The sequence below is a fragment of the Corvus brachyrhynchos genome, unplaced genomic scaffold, assembly GCF_000691975.1.
Source record: "Corvus brachyrhynchos isolate BGI_N302 unplaced genomic scaffold, ASM69197v1 scaffold101, whole genome shotgun sequence".
In the NCBI taxonomy this organism is placed as follows: Eukaryota; Metazoa; Chordata; class Aves; order Passeriformes; family Corvidae; genus Corvus; species Corvus brachyrhynchos.
The window spans coordinates 18,321,389-18,336,533 of NW_008237239.1; the positions used below are offsets into that span (position 1 = coordinate 18,321,389).

General features: G+C 54.3%; 1 protein-coding gene across 5 annotated transcripts in view; it reads right to left on the reverse strand.

Moving 5' to 3' along the window:
* Positions 1–15,098, reverse strand: part of RRBP1 (ribosome binding protein 1) — a 19,998-nt gene extending 4,900 nt beyond the window's left edge. Inside the window, exons 1-15 of one of the 5 annotated variants that reach the window (XM_017730078.1) lie at positions 12,511–15,098; positions 9,303–9,481; positions 8,973–9,095; positions 8,032–8,184; positions 7,421–7,539; positions 6,485–6,638; positions 4,685–4,823; positions 4,162–4,349; positions 3,961–3,998; positions 2,708–2,798; positions 1,989–2,081; positions 1,547–1,639; positions 1,364–1,444; positions 1,182–1,271; positions 668–760 (exon numbers count right to left, since the gene is read on the reverse strand). In XM_017730078.1, coding sequence (XP_017585567.1) covers positions 668–760; positions 1,182–1,271; positions 1,364–1,444; positions 1,547–1,639; positions 1,989–2,081; positions 2,708–2,798; positions 3,961–3,998; positions 4,162–4,349; positions 4,685–4,823; positions 6,485–6,638; positions 7,421–7,539; positions 8,032–8,184; positions 8,973–9,095; positions 9,303–9,481; positions 12,511–13,192 — 2,316 coding nt within the window. In that variant the 5' untranslated portion in view covers positions 13,193–15,098. The remainder of the gene's footprint in view (positions 1–667; positions 761–1,181; positions 1,272–1,363; positions 1,445–1,546; positions 1,640–1,988; positions 2,082–2,707; positions 2,799–3,960; positions 3,999–4,161; positions 4,350–4,684; positions 4,824–6,484; positions 6,639–7,420; positions 7,540–8,031; positions 8,185–8,972; positions 9,096–9,302; positions 9,482–12,510) is intronic. The other 4 variants (XM_017730076.1, XM_017730077.1, XM_017730080.1 and 1 more) reach the window with 4 other exon arrangements.
* Between the last annotated feature and the right edge of the window lie 47 nt (positions 15,099–15,145).

The following is a 15,145-nucleotide window of genomic DNA, read 5'->3' on the forward strand; positions in this document are numbered from 1 at the left end:
TCGTGCTGAAAGCAGTTTTTGGTTTGGAAGCAGCAACTTTCCGATGAGGTGGCATGGACTTCATTATTAAGAGAGGCCAAGCTGCCAGAAAAAGCACTTAAACCCAGGCTGGTTTTTTAAAGACTCCACAGATGTTGAAGTTTTTGGAAAGGAGGAATTCACCTCCTCTCCACCGAGAGGCAGGATTGCTCTGGGAGCTGCCCTAGGCACCAGGCGTTCTTCTCATCACGTTCTTCCCATCACGCACACCATCAGCAGCCACGTCACCCTGTGCAATCCTACACCAGCCCTCAGCAGTGCTGGCGCTGCAGGAGCCAGCAGCGGGCTGAGAAATCAAACATCTCTTGTACAACTGCTTCCCCCACCTCCCTGCAGCCCCAGTTAACTCCAATACCCCACGTGATGGACAAGGAGCAGCCAGACCATGGAAAATAGCTTAATCTCAGTTCTGCATTCAAGAGGGAACATTCTACGTGAGGTGGGCTTTTTGTCAGCTGGCTTGGTGACAGGAGGGGTAGATTTGGGGAGAAAAGAAAGTCCCTGTGTCTCGGTGTTCACAGCTGGCAGGAACGCTTAGGATCACCAACCAATTCATAGCCAACAGATCCCCTTCTCCTGGAAGTCCAGCTCCAGGAGCACCAAGCCCAGGTGTGTCACCAACACGCACCTTTTGGAGCTCCTCTTCAGAGGCTGTGAGCTTTGCCTTCCACACTTGCTCCTCCTCCTCCACACTCTTCTGCAGGTTTCGCAGCATCCCTTCCTGCAGGCAAAGCCTCAGCTGAGCCCAAACCTCCTCCAGCCCCCACCGGGCACCGAGCAGTGCAAGGGCCAGAAGCCTTGGCATAGCCAAAGCCTCTCCAAGGATTTGAGGCAAACAACAGGTGACAGAATGAGATGCCTCAGGTGGGGCTGGGGGCTCCTAATCCTTGTTCTGGCTCAACCACCCCTTGTTGTGTCTTATCCCATCACCACCAGCAAGGTTTCCAACACACTTAGGCTGAAGAAGAGCTCTAGAAACTCACATTTATCCTGTTCCTCTGTCTCACTGACAAATACTCTGCCCCCCCAACACACCAAGGGATGCCCACCCTGAGCTCACAGGCAGCCTGGGTTGCCAGGAGACCTCTCCAGGGAGGAATTTCCAGTGGGAAACCAACACAGTGCAAAGAGCAGGAACTTACTGTCTCTGCGAGGATCATTCTGTACTGCTCACATTCTGCTTGTAAAGTGCTTTGCGCTTCCTCTGCCTCTTTTAATTTAAGAGCTGAATCCTAAAAGGAGAGGCAAGGGGAGAGAGATGAGGAGAAGGAACATGTGACCCTCCAGCACTCCCTCATCCCTCCACTTCCCAGCCTTCACTTACTGATGGCTCCGTTGTGATCATCTGCTGCTTTAGCACACCCACGGTCTTCTCCTTAAACTCCAGCAGCCACGTGTCATAATCCTGAGTTTGGAAGAAAGAGAACAAGGAAGAAGGAGGATGCTTAGACATCTCTCCTTCCCATGTAGAGGAGGTTCTGGGGGGGGCTGAGGAAGCCTGTCCCACCTGCTGTGAGGACAGGGTGACTCCGGGGAGGGCGGAGAGCAACGTCTGCTTGGTTCGTGTCTGGAGCGCGTCCAGCTGTTGGGCCAGCTCTTCCTGAAAGAGGGACAAACTGCAGTGGATGGAGGTCCTGGGCACCTGCTGGCCAGGGTGACAACACTGGTCCTGCTTTTCTGTGCCTACAGGGCTGGGGAAACCAGCCAACACAGAAAACTGCTGATGCTGCGAACCACAAAAATGTCACTTCCAGTTCAACCACCTTCCAGGCTCCCCATCCGTGACCAGTACGAGGGATGCACTGCCCTCAAGAGAAATTCTGGAGAAGCTTGCAGCAGCGTTGGGCCAGCACTGCTCCTAAGGAGGCAGGCAACCCGGGGCAAGCCTCGCTGGTGGCTTGAGGAAGCTGAATGTTTCCCTTCCAACACCAGGGAAAAGCCAGGCTCACCTTTGCTTTTGTAGCAGCAAGCAGTTTTTCCTCGCACGCCTTCTCCACTGTGGTCAGTGCTTCCATTGCCTTCCAGTTCTTTTCCCGAAGGTCCTGTGGAGACCACACAGAGAAGGCAATAAGCCACACACCGTCTCAAGGGCCACAAAGCTGCTTGCTGGCACTGCAGGGGATTTCAAAGCCTCTGCCTAGGGAATTGGGTTTGGTCAGGAGTTTTCCATCCCATGCCCGCATGCATTCCTTTCTCCCCCATCTTTCCAGTGGCTCCACACACCCCATTGCTCTGGCAGTGCCCTGGAGGGAGCAGGCCACAGCTGGGCGGGGCAGGAGCTCCACAAGCATGCTCAGGATGCCTGCAGGGGACACAGGCCAAGTGCAGGGATGCAGGGTGGCCTCCACAAAACTGACACCACCTTGCAGTAGAGGGATAAGGAGCAGAGGAGCAGGAAGGTGTGAAGGAGCCTGCTCAGGGATTGCCTTGGCCCTACCAGGGTAGGATCCCTCCGGGTTACCAGGTCCTAAATCTCCCAAGAGAACACGAGACAGACATGCCAGCTCAGGCAGCCCACCAGCTCCAGCTGTACAGCCTGCCAGTGGTATTCCTGCTCTCTGGCAGATGAGGCAATGCCTCCAGAGATCTGTGGGGCTGAAGAGCCTCTGGCTACACCCCGGAGCCATCAGCAGGTGACCAAGATGGGTGAGGTCTGTCACTCACGTACGTTGTTTTTCACCTTCTGTTGCTCCACTGCCTCCCGCAGCTGCGTGGCTTCCCTTTCCAAGGCTGAGAGCTGGTTTGTCTTCTCCTGGAGTCTGGAAGGGCAGGATGCAGGAGTGAGCCTGAGCAGTCACCTCCCTCACGGGCAGCAAGCTCCCGAGATGGAGACCACAGCCCTTCCTATTCTGGTCTGCTCTGGGATCTACACACAGCAGGAGGAAGAGGGAGCAGGACTAAAAACCACAGCCATGGCAATACTGGAGTGGGATCTGGTTTTCTACCCCCTTACCAGCAATATCAATCAATCAAGTAACTGGCTGGCTGTACACACACAAAAAGATGAAGCAGCAACCTGATGCAAAGGCCAGGAATTCCAGCTTGCACAACTGGGACTGCTCCTGTCCATGGCTCATCAGGCTGAGAGAGCCCACAGCTCTGCATTTCAAAAGTATCATCCCACTATATTGACTAATCCTAAATGAGGGCTGCCAACTTGATACCAGAGAGCTGCAGCTTCCCTCCACACCCTCAGATCCCCCACATGCCCTGAAAGGACCCCCAGTTTGAGCAAACCAAGGTTCAGGCTGTTGAGAAGAACTACACAAGTCTCTTGGGGTCCCAGGACAACTCAGCAGCTGCCTTCCTTTACAGGGATACTGGATGCTTGCTGGCAGTGGGGGCATCTGAGAAATCTTAACCCCATGCAGAGCCTGGGCCTTATTGGAGGTGCCCAGCACATGCTCAAGGAGCAACAGACAGGACTCAAGACATGGGAAACTCCAGTTAAATGCCAGGAAACCTTTCTGTGCTGGGGTGTGGGGAAAGAGGTTATCAAACACTGGAATAGGGACCCAGAGTGCTGGTGAATCTCTATCCTTGGAGATACCTGGAAACATTTTAAAAAACCTTCCACTGGTTGGCTCAGCCTTGAGCAGGGACTTGGACCAGAGACATCCCACACCCAGCACCAACACCAGTAGAACCTCCTGTTCTGTGGGACTGGTCAGATTCCACGTGCCTGCCAGCAATTCAGTCCTACTTCAGAATGGACTGGCTGTTACATAGGGCCAGCAGCAGAGCAAATTAACATTTTAAACAGCACTGCTGGCCAGGATTGACCTTGACTTCCCAGCTGGGCAGCCCCAAGCCTGCCTGGAAGGCAGGAAGCCCTCAGCCACAGGCTCAGTGCTCAAGAAAGCCTGGGACACATGGACAGCAAGCTGGAGGTGCCACAGCAGGATGTGCACCTGGACCCACCTTGACTGCAGCTGCTTCATTTCTGCTTCATTGGCTGCCTGGAAGAGAGAAAGCACTTTGATTACCTGCCCCAGGCATGTGATGCATGTCAGTCCTTTCAGTGGCATCCCAGAGAGGATCCCAGAGCAAAGACGAAGCAGGGATTGTGCAAGCAGTGTCGCCCACTCCCCTCCTCCCACCCCAATTAAATGAGCACACAACCTGCAGGTCTCTGTCTTTTTCTGCCTCCCGCATCTGTCCTGCTTCCAGCAGAGCTTCGATGGACTTGATCCTCTCCAGAAGCTTTGTATTCTCCGAGCTGGCATCCTGCAGCTTCCCTTTCACACTGTCCAACTCCAGCAGCTTACTTTTAACCTCTGCCTCAGAGCTCAGCAGCTTGGCCTGCAGTTCTGTTGGAGGCAAGGGTGACAAACAGGGTAAGGAACGTGCAAACAAACCTGGAGACTCCTTACCCTGCTCTGATCCAAGCAGGATCGTAGCCAAAGAAGTTTTGGCCATGGGTGCTTTGAGGAGGCACAGAAAGGGCAGGCAGGGATGCAGGACAGCACAGGAGAGAGGCATTGGGAGTAACATCCTGGGATAGAACCAGGGATCAGCCCATGTCTTGCTCACACCAACACCACTCATCCCTGGATCTACTTATTCTGCCCCAGCTGGCTCCTCCAAGCTCTCAAAGTCTCCAGTCTGCCCCAGAGCCCTCCCCATGCTGATCCCAGCTCCTCACCAGCAATGCTCTGCTGCTGCCCTTTGGTCTTTTCTGCATCTGCCAACAGGCTCTTGTAGCTGCTCTGGGTTTTGCGGAGCTCATCGCTGACCTCGTCCAGCCTCTTCTGCAGCATCACCTCTGCCTCCCGTTGGTAAGCCTGCACAGCAGGAAAAGAAGGTTTCCTGGAGCGTGACAGACACCCCAGCCGATTTGAAATAAAGCTTCATGTGTCACATAATCCTGGTTTTAAGCTGTGTTTTGGGGGAATAAAGTCACCCTTCCCCCCCAGCTCCCGCTGCGCAGGGAAGCACCCTCATGGTTTATCCCGTGCCAGCCCTCATGTTGGGAAGTAGACAATACCCAAATGTCTCGGTTCTGAGCCAACTTCATGGCCAACCTCTCTTTTGGAGAGCTCTGAAAAACCTCTCAGAGCCCTGGTTCAAATCGCCCCAGCCCAGCAGGGAGAGGGGCTGGCGCGGGGCTTTGCAGAACAGAGACACCCAACCACGTTTCCACACGTGGAGGAATTTTCTGTGCAATTTGGGCCAGGGAATACTTCTTTTTTTCCCATCATACAAAGCAGCAAGGAAGAGGCCTGGCCAGGGCAGGCATTTTGAGAGGGAAGGCAAAGGAGGAGGAGGAGGAGGAGTTGCGGCTTTACAGGTACAAGTGGCACCCCTGCAGAGGGAGAAAAATTGCTTTGCAATGGCAGGGACAGGACAAGGTAAACCAGGAGGCCTGGCTCTGTCCAAGGGATGCTTCCAGCACCACCTGGAAAGCAGAGCTGCTCTGTTTTTTGCGGATTTGACTCAGTATCCTCAGCTCAGAGCTCCAGGTGTTACTGTGGAACACATTCTCCCTAGCACCTTCAGCACATGACTTTAGAGTCTTCCAGCTAGTGTGATTTATTTAATTAGCATTAAGGTGTGCAGCAAGCTGACAGGCCTGGAGTTCTCCCAAAAGCATGTCTAGGAACTTCTGCTTTGAGCCAGGAAGGCAGCTCCTGCCTTCACACCAGCTGTGTGCTCACATCACCCTCCTTGCTCCTCACCTGCAAAAGCAGCAGGAGCCAAATGCAGCCCATCCAAAACAGATTCACATCCTCAGGCACACAAAAAATAAAGAGCAAGGATATGGAAGGCCCCTTGCTCTAGGAACTCCTCTACAAAACCATTTTGGCATGTGCAGATAAAGGTCTCCTCCACCACAGCCCCTTCTTGAAGAGGCCAGAGCAATTCAGAGACCACAGCACATTCCTGAGGACATCCCTCACTCTGTCTGCTACACTGGGATTAATGCTCCCAGCCCATAGCTTAGCAACATCCCAGCAGGATCCCAGCAGGAGCACTGTCAACATCCCAAGAAGATGCTCTTCCCTGTGTGAGTCCAGCCTGCCTGCCAGGAGCACACCTCTGTGTGCTCAGAGGCTCTGCTTGGGAGGTGTCCTTTCAACACCCCTGAAAACCCCAAACCCAGCCACTCCCTGCTGGCAACCAAAAAAAGCCACGAGCTCCGTCTCCTACACCAGAGAGAGAGAGCAACAGGCTAAAAACCATCTGAGAGAGAGAGCACCTGCAGCAGAATGGCTTCAACCAGGGCATCCTGCTCCCTGGGCTCTGCTGGCAGTGCTGCACAAGGGGCACACTGATGTGACAAGCTAATGGGGGGAGAGCAATCAGGAAGCCTGCCAGGCAGCTTCCTTCCCACCCAGGGACATTCACCTCCCTCCTAGCCCTTCCCATGGCCAAGTGCATGGATCCCCTCCCATCCAGCCACCCATCCCTGCGAGGGGAGCGCGTTTGCCGGCGCCTGCCTGACCTGCAGCTGCTCGATTCGCTTCTCCGAGGCCGCCGCTTTGATCTCCCAGCTCTTCCTCTGCTGCTCCTCTTGCTGCAGCACCTCCGACTTCTCAGACAGCTCTTTCATCAGCTTGCTGCACTCCTGCCTCAACTTGGCCAGCTCAGCATTTTGCCTGCAGCAACAGAAGCAGGGTTACTTCAGCCCACAGGCCAGCCAAGCCTCTCTGGTGTCACCATGGGGGAACGCATCCTCCCTCCTGTGGGCCTGACACAGGACCTGACATGGTGAGCTTTGTTTGCCTGTTTCTAGGACATTCCTGGTCCTTTAGGGAGGGGGTGGAAAGAGCCAACAAAACACTTTAGAAAAGTCCTGTTTCAGTCACAGGAGACATTCCTTTCTTATGAAGTAGAGGACACATGGATCTGTGTTCCCAGACACAAGAGGAAGCACTACAGCTGGAGCCTACTCTGTAATTATTTGCCTGCTGTTAATCACCAGTCATTTCAGACTGTCTATAAAAAGGAGTGTGAAATTCTTCTACCTAGCTCCTATTTGTTCTGCACACATTGGGCTGAGCTCTGCTCTCTGCAGCATCACTCCCATCAAAGAGCCACCTGCATTTCTTCTCAAGTTTGAGAGTATGAGCTCCCCTGCGGGGGAAAAACACCACAGTGCCTTCTGATCCCCTCTCCCTGCTCCACTGCCTGTTGGTTCTGGCATCAGCACAGGTGACCCCAAAGGAGAGAGGGATTCCCTGCCCTTTCACTTGGGAAGAACATCCTTGTTTCTCCTGGTGCACCCCCAAGAGCCATTTGGCAAGCTCTTCCTCCCTCATTCCCTCCTCTTCCTCCAGCTAGTTGGGGTGTCTGTAGAAGTACCTTTGAGAAAGGGGGTGGCCAAGCCAGGCAGTGCCAGAGGGCAGCCCCAGGCTCTGCCCCCCCACCCCAGCCTTACTTGCTTTCCATCTGGCTGGTAGCCTGGTTGAGGGCATCCCTCAGGATGGAGTTCTCCTGCTGCAGGCGAGCCAGCTGCGTGTTGGGGCCGTTCTCCAGCTGTTCCTGCAGGGTCCGGATCTAGAGGAGCCCAAGAGGGGTTAATGCCACCCCCAGCCCTTTTGCTCCCCCTGTCGAAGCCCAGGAGATGAGCAGGAAGGACTGGCAATGCAGGGGAGCGTCTGCTGATGCTGACAGCCCCCAGGGGTGTGACATCCCATGAGGATGCTCCCACGTGCCTCTTCTCCAAAGAGGTTGGGAGGGGGCCTAAAGGGGTTGGGGTAGGTATTTGGGGAATTTTGGGGGTATTAAGTGGGTCTTAGAGTGGTGTGGGGGGACTTGAAGGGGTTTGGAAAGGGATTTGGGGGAGTTTAAGGGGGGTTTAGGGGGGCCTGAAAGGGATTTGGGGGGGGAACTTGGGCACCACGGCCCAGGAGCACTGCAGGTTCTCGCCCCTCCCTGAGGCTCTCGCCCCCTCCCTCAGCTCAGCCTTCTCCAGAAGGTCACACATGTGGCACCAGCAGCCACCTGGCAGCAGCAGGAGGCAGGTGCAGAGCATGGCCTGGGGCTCACCTTGCCCTGGAGCTGCTGGGTCTCGCTGACATGGTCCTGGTAGCTGGCCTGCATCCGTGCCTGCACCGCCACGATCTCCCGCTCGCGGGCCAGCAGCTGCTCCTTCAGCTTGCCTTCCACGGCCACCGCCTTGGCCCGCTCAGCCACCAGCTCCTTCCAGGAAAGGAGGACCCCAGTTAGTCCTCAGAGCACAGGTTTCCCCATTTTAAGAGGATGCGGCCTCCTGGCTCAGCAGACTACAAAGTTTAGCCCTTTCATTGCTGCCCCCACACCCAGGTACACTTAGCACTTACATTTCCTCCTGCATTTTGTTTTGGGCTCTGTGGCCACTGGATGCCACTGTTGTTCCATGTTGGGCCAGCTAAGAGAAAGGAGTAAGACAGCCTGGAATTTTATTTTCCTCCCCCAGGATATATAATATCACACAGCATTTGGGGCAAAGCAGAAAAATTAGGCAGATGGACTTGACAGCCACAAGTTCAGCGTGGCAGGGATCTGTTCTGCCTTCAACACCCAGAAAGGGAGGAGGCAGGGAGTGAGTCAGGGAAGGGCACTGTAAATAGGATCCAGCTCCTTACAAAGGCACCTTCTCACCTCAGGGGATCTGAAACAAGGGAGGATTTGCCTTTCTCCCTGAAGGAGAAGAAAGCTGCAATCTCTTACAGAAAGGGTTTTCCCCTGCTCTTCCCATGGCTGCCAGCGGGCATTACCCTGCGGTTCTTTGGGCTGGCACCTCCCCAAACTGGAGCAGGCCCAAGAGAGGGGGGCAGGTGAGGATCTCCTCCCCTTTTTGGGAAGAAAACAGCCAACAGGTGAAGTGCCCAAAGAGTTCCTGGGCTTCACCTGCAAGGGGGCTGAGATGCGGGGAGCAGGAGGCACATGGAGTGCCACCATGAGCAGAGCCCACACTGGGGATGCCAGGAGGGCCACGCAGGGCTTACCTTGCTCAGCTCCCGCAGTTTGTTCTTGGCAGCAGCTGCATCCTCCTGCTCGGCAGAGAGCTGCTTCTCCTTCTCCTCCAGCTGGCGTTTCAGGACAGCAACGGGGTCACCCTTCTGCGTGGCCTGCCAGCATGGGGTGGCACATCAGTGGGGACCACCACCTTCAGACCCATCCCCTCCACCCCACACGCACAACATCCTGCCCTCTGCTCCAGGGGAAAATTCAGCCCCACTCTCCAAGACACCCTCAGGGCCAGCCTGCCTGAAAATGGGGTGCCTTCCCTCCCCTTGCACCTCCTGAGGCTCAGCAGAGCCCTGGCAGAGCCCTACCGTGTGCCAGGTGTCCTGGATGATTCCTGCTTTCTCCGTCAGGATCTCAATGAGCTGCTGGGCCTCCCCCTCACTGAACACCATGCTGCTGACCGTGGACACAAGCGTCTTGTAGGGCAGGTACAGGGCCCCATCCGAATCCGTAGGTGCTAGGGAGGAAAGGGGAGGGGTTGGGACTTCTGGGGACAACAGCAGAAATATGGTATCATCTCAGCTGGCTTCAACCCCACAACTGCCATCTCAAACCATCATCCACCCAGATTTCCAGTCACATTTGGTACCTCTCTGAGAGAGAGCAGTAGGAGAAGTGCTGGAGATGACACCACACACATGCTCCTTGAGTCAGCTGTCACCTCTGCCTGGCTCAACAACTGGTCCCAGCCATCAGCCTCTACCAAACTGAGAGATTCTCAGCAGGAGCTGGGAGTGCTTTGCCAATGCCAGAAGGCTCAGACATGTTGGGCATCAGGAGCTGGACTGCACCAAAACACAACCTTGCTGAAGGATGTCACTCCACGCAGTGGTGCCGGTGACAGCGAGGTCATCTCCCACCTTTCACCAGCCAGGTTTATTCCAGCCCTTTGCTAAGGGAAAAACGTTACTCCAACCCTTCCCCTACCCCTCTGCTAACCTGGGAAAGCCAGGGAGCATCAGGGACCATGATGCTGTTGTAGGACCTCACTGCACATGGTCACGATACCCAGAGGCAGTGGTTTAGGGGTTCCCGCACTGTATCTATGGCCCAGTGGGCTCATTTTCCTAGAAAATCACAGAAGGAAAAGCAGTTTGGAGTCCAGTAGCTCCAGAGCCCCTGAAGTCATTAACACCAGGGTCTCTTGAATACAAAGCTTTGGATGCCTCAAGCAGCGAAGTTCAAAGAAGGAGGAGGAGGAGGAAGTGCTGCAGGTGTTGGAGCAGAGATTCTCCTCTGGAGAATGGAGCCCATGCTGGAACAGGTTCCTCCTGAAGGACTGAAGCCCATGGAAGGCCCCACAATGGAGCAGGGGAAAGGTGTGAGGAGGAAACAGCTGCAGAGTGCGGCTGTAATAAACTGACCACAGTCCCTATCCTCCTGCATCACTCAGGAAGGGGAGGTAGAGGAGCCAGGAGGGAAGGAGTGAAGTTGAGCCTGGGAATAAGGGCAGGGGGGAAGGTGTTTTTTTAATTTTGTCTCTGTTTCTCATCTGCTTTAATTGGGAATAAATTAGTTTTCCCCAAGTCGAGTCTGTTTGGCCAGGGACAGTAATTGCTGAGTGATCTCTGGTAGATCCATTTGGGATGGCAGCGCCGAGCCCTGGCAGCAGCAGAGTCTGTGTCCCCAGCTGCAGCCACTTCCCAGCAGCGCAGCCGGGCCAGCTCCACCCCCCTGTGCAACCAGGGCCCGAGGCTTGGCTCACACTTTCCTCATGTTGGCAACTGCAGGGCTGCAGGACAGCACACGGCATGCCCTGCCTCAGTCCTGCTGCGTGCAGGGACACACCAAGCGGAATTCCGCCCCTCTCCAGGTGGAGTGGCGGGAGGGAGCTCTGGAAAGGGCAGGCACTGTGCAAACCCCACCTTGCAGCTGGCACACGGAGCCAGGGCAGCCTGCCAGGCTGTGGCACAGGGACACCAGTGCTGACACCGAGCCCAGGCTGTGGCACAGGGACACCAGTGCTGACACCGAGCCCACGTGCAGAGTCAGGAACCTCGCACCTCGCTGACGGAGCAATGGGACAAGGAGCAGCCATGTGGCAAAGCTGCCATGGGAAAGCACAGCTGGATGAGTGGTCTGAAGAGCCACTTCGTACATCCCAGGGGACCTGGGAGACATGGATGAAACAAACTACACAAGAGAAAAATACCCCAGGCCGCTCTCGTCAGTTTTGCCATCTGTTTCAGTGCTGAGGATGTGTCCTTGGACACTTTGAGCACCCATTTTTATCTGCCACAGGATAATTTGTTCCTTTGCATTTGAGGAGGAGAGACCACGGCTGCCCACAACACGTTGCAAATCCCACCGAGAGCTTTCCTTTGCAAAATCCCACAGGAGCAGCTAGGACACCACTCTTTGCTTTCAGGACATGCAGCATTCTCCTTCATACCCAAGGGGAATCTCAGTTTGGAGCAGCAAAAACCTCGCAACTTAACAAATGCTAAAAGTTCATCTCCCAGCCACATTCCCTCAGCCATTACAGCTTGGATTTAGGACTGTGTTTTTCACATGGGTGCACACAACAAGCCAGTCACCTCCAGTTTCCCCAACACCACCCCTGCAACACCCTCCAGGAGCAGCTTCTCCAACTGTTTGAAACACCATCACGTGTGGATATGGCCTTTAATAAAATCCTTTCCTCAGAAGAGAAGATTCAAGGAGTTTAACCCATCTTTGAAACTCAGCAGCTGCAAATGTCCTGCTGAGTAGCAGGCCCTCTTCCAAAATGTGGGTGTGGGAACTGCCAGGCTGCACAGCAGGTTTGGATGTGCTGCAGAAGAAGGGATGCCTTTTAGTTTGGTGGGTTGGGGCTTTTTTTGTTAAAGAAGTGCACATCACATGACATCTTTGAGAACACCTGAGAGATTTCTCCCATGCGTCCACATGGGAATCCTTCTACAGGTCTGAAAGCACTCACATTTTTAGTGCCTGTCATTATCATTTAACCAAAAATAAATCCCAAACTGTTCCCACCGGTACAATGAGAGGCACAAATCCAGCTACAGAACTGATTTTCCCCTCCGTACACCTTTTTATATTCTGCAGAATTCAGGACCACCTGATCTCTTCCATCTCTGAGTCAATCAAGTGAGGCATGACTGATGATGGGCAAGTTTTCCCTTCCCTGTGACAGATCCAAAGTCACTTCCCTCTAATTACTCTACGACCAATCCCCTGCAGTATAAAACTCCATCAATCCTCTCTCCTTGAAGAATCCTTCTTCACCTCCGCTAAAGGATGAGGAAATGCCAGCAGTGACCCAGCTCCATGTAAAAGTGTGGGAGAGCTCCTCTGTATTTTTAGAAGTCAGGGTTCTATGGGGAGAACACCTCATCCTGGCTTTCCACCCAGATGTGCAGCACCTTAGCAGCTGTCCCTCTCCCAGGACAGGGACATGCACCTCTCGTTCATTCCTCTGTCCAGATCCCACAACACAAATCCCAGAGGAACCTGTAACTCTCCAACACCTGTGTGCTGGACCAAGGGGATATAGGCAGAGGAATCTGGCCTTACCTGGCTCACTCTTCTTCTTGGATGCAGCCTTTTTCTTGGCAGGTCCATCATGCTTCTGATCCTCCTGGGCTGGAAGAGCCTCGGTTTTCTTGACGGTGACAGAGCTGATGACTGGAGCGCTTTGCTGAGTGCCAACTGGGGGCACTGCCACAACAGGCACCTCCTTAGGGGCCACCTCCCGGACCGGAGAACTTTTGGGGACGCTGACAGGGGCTGGAGCCAACACCGGGCTAGGAGCAGGCTCTACCTTTGCCACCTTCTTCTCCTTCTTCCTCTTCTCCTTAGGTGACGGAACAGGTTTCTCCTTTTCCTGGGGGACAACTGCCACTGCTGCAGCTGGAGTCTCAACTGTGACAGGCTCAGGCGCTACAGCAGGCTCAGGAACCACTTCCTTGGGAGGGTCCGTCACTTCCTGAGTAAGCTGCTGCTCTGGGATCTTTCCATTCGGTTTCTCTTCCTTTTTCTTTGCTTTTCCCTTCTTCTCAACTGGTTTCTCTTTCTTCTTTTTCTCTAACTTCTGCTGCTGGGTCTTCTCAAGCTCCTTGCGTTGCTTGGCCAAGGCTTCCTCGTACGACGTCTCCTTCATGGAGAAGGTGGACACCAGGAAGATCCCAATGGCTGAGATCACCATGAAGCCTCCAAAGACCATAACACCCAGCGTCTGAGGGTCGTACACATCCATCCTGCCTTACTCTTCTGTGCCTGCAAGACACCAGGACAACAGATAAGGGCAGCAGGGGAGGAAAGAAATGCAATGGCCGTTCTGAGCAGGAGTTTCACACGGACATCTGTGCACTGGGAAGAGGAACACTCCAGATTCACACGACTCAGGTCGACCTGCCTGCACACCCCTAAGTTTGTGCTCCTCTGCCACGCTGCCCATGCACAGGGGTCCAGTTGCATCCCAGGGACTAAATTTCATCTCCAGAAGAACCAAAGAGAGGGAATTAAAAAACAGGGATGAGTCAGAGACAGCCACAAGCCACGTTCTTATGTCCAGCGGGGTGGTTTTGCATGACCCTAAGCCACATGTGCAGCAGTAAAGGAGCCCACTTTCAGACTGCTGGGTGCAAGCTGGCCAAAATCTGGGCTTTCCCTGGAGCACCTGGCTTTTTCATCAGACCCAGATGCACACCCAGGTGTCAGCTTTGGAGTAAAATATCCCCCTGGAAAAAGAAAAGCTTTGCAGCAGCCCTTCCCTCCTCCCTTTACCACCTGCACACTGTGGCACTGCTGCTGAGGAGCAGCGGACACCGTACTGCCAGTCTGAGGTCTGGCAAGCAGGGTTTAGCCACACCTGGGGAAAGATGCTGCCACCCCCACTCCTCTTAATGGATACTTGAAGGCTGTCCTGCTTTTAAAGCCTACTTCTGTCCCATTCATGTGCTTCATCCACCAGGGCATTGCTTCCATGTGGCTCTGAGGTGACTCATGGCCTCAGATGCTGGTGTCAAGCAGCTAATCTGGGAAGGGACATTCTCCAGGAGCTGCTATGGCTGTGGTTCTCATCATTGTGAATCAAAACACAAAGAGCAAAATGCAGGAAGTCCTCAGCCACCAGGAGTTCTCATCCCCACGCTTAACTGTTGACATTATCGAAATTTCCTCTTTAAGGGGTTGTGGGTTGAGGAGGGAGGGAGGGGCTGGAAGGGGAGGAGGCAAAAATAAGAACAAACCTAAGGAGATCAGCATCTTTTCAAACCTCAGTGCTTGCAGGGAGACGCCTCGGAGGCCCTTCCTTTCTAAGAGCTGGAGCAGCAAACTTGAATCTGCAGCTCAAGCTGGGGACAGTGCAGTGAAAACTCATCTCCAGCACCCAAGCAGGGGGAGCAGAGCTGGGAGGAGCTGCAAATCTCCCACTGGAGACACCAACCTGCCTGGGGAAGGATGTTCTAACCTGCAGCCCAGCTCTCCCTGCCCACCTCTCCAAGCATCCCAGGTAAAGCAGCAGAGAGAGAAGCTGGCAGGCAGGAGGGCTGTCCATGCCAGCTGGAACCAGCCTCCCCTGTCAGGGCCAATTTTCTACCCCAGGGCACCTCTGGAGATCCCAGCTGATACCACAGGCATCACTATTACATCTACCCTGGCCATTTTGTGTTTAAATGGCCTCAGCCCACTCTATCCCAGCACATCTGGTGCCAAGTCATTGCCTTCCGACTTGGGAGCAGCGCTTTGGGATGGCCCCAACCAGGACAGACAGATAATTCCTAACCCACAGGGTGAAAACGACTGGATTTCCTCTCCCTGGCAGTAAATAAAAAGTAGGGCTGGAGAACACATACCCACAATCCTGTGCCAGGTTTAGCGCTACACCAAAGCACCCAGGAGCTGTTTTAGGGGCAGAACAAGGTGACCTACATTTCTCACCCAGCAACCCCAACATATTTGTAAAAACAAACCCTTCTTGACCTCACAGCACCACAGTTTCAAATCTAGAGAAAAATCTGGTGCTCCAGCTTGGGGCAAGGGCATCCCCAAGTGCTGACCAGCACACTCCAACCCCACCAGCTGGTACTGCCACCCTCAAAAGCAGCTTGATGGAGCTCACAGGGGATGGGAATGGGGGAAGAAATCCCAGCCACCACTATGGAGGACGGATGAGAGGACAGAGGCACGGGGGGGGGGGGGGGGGGGG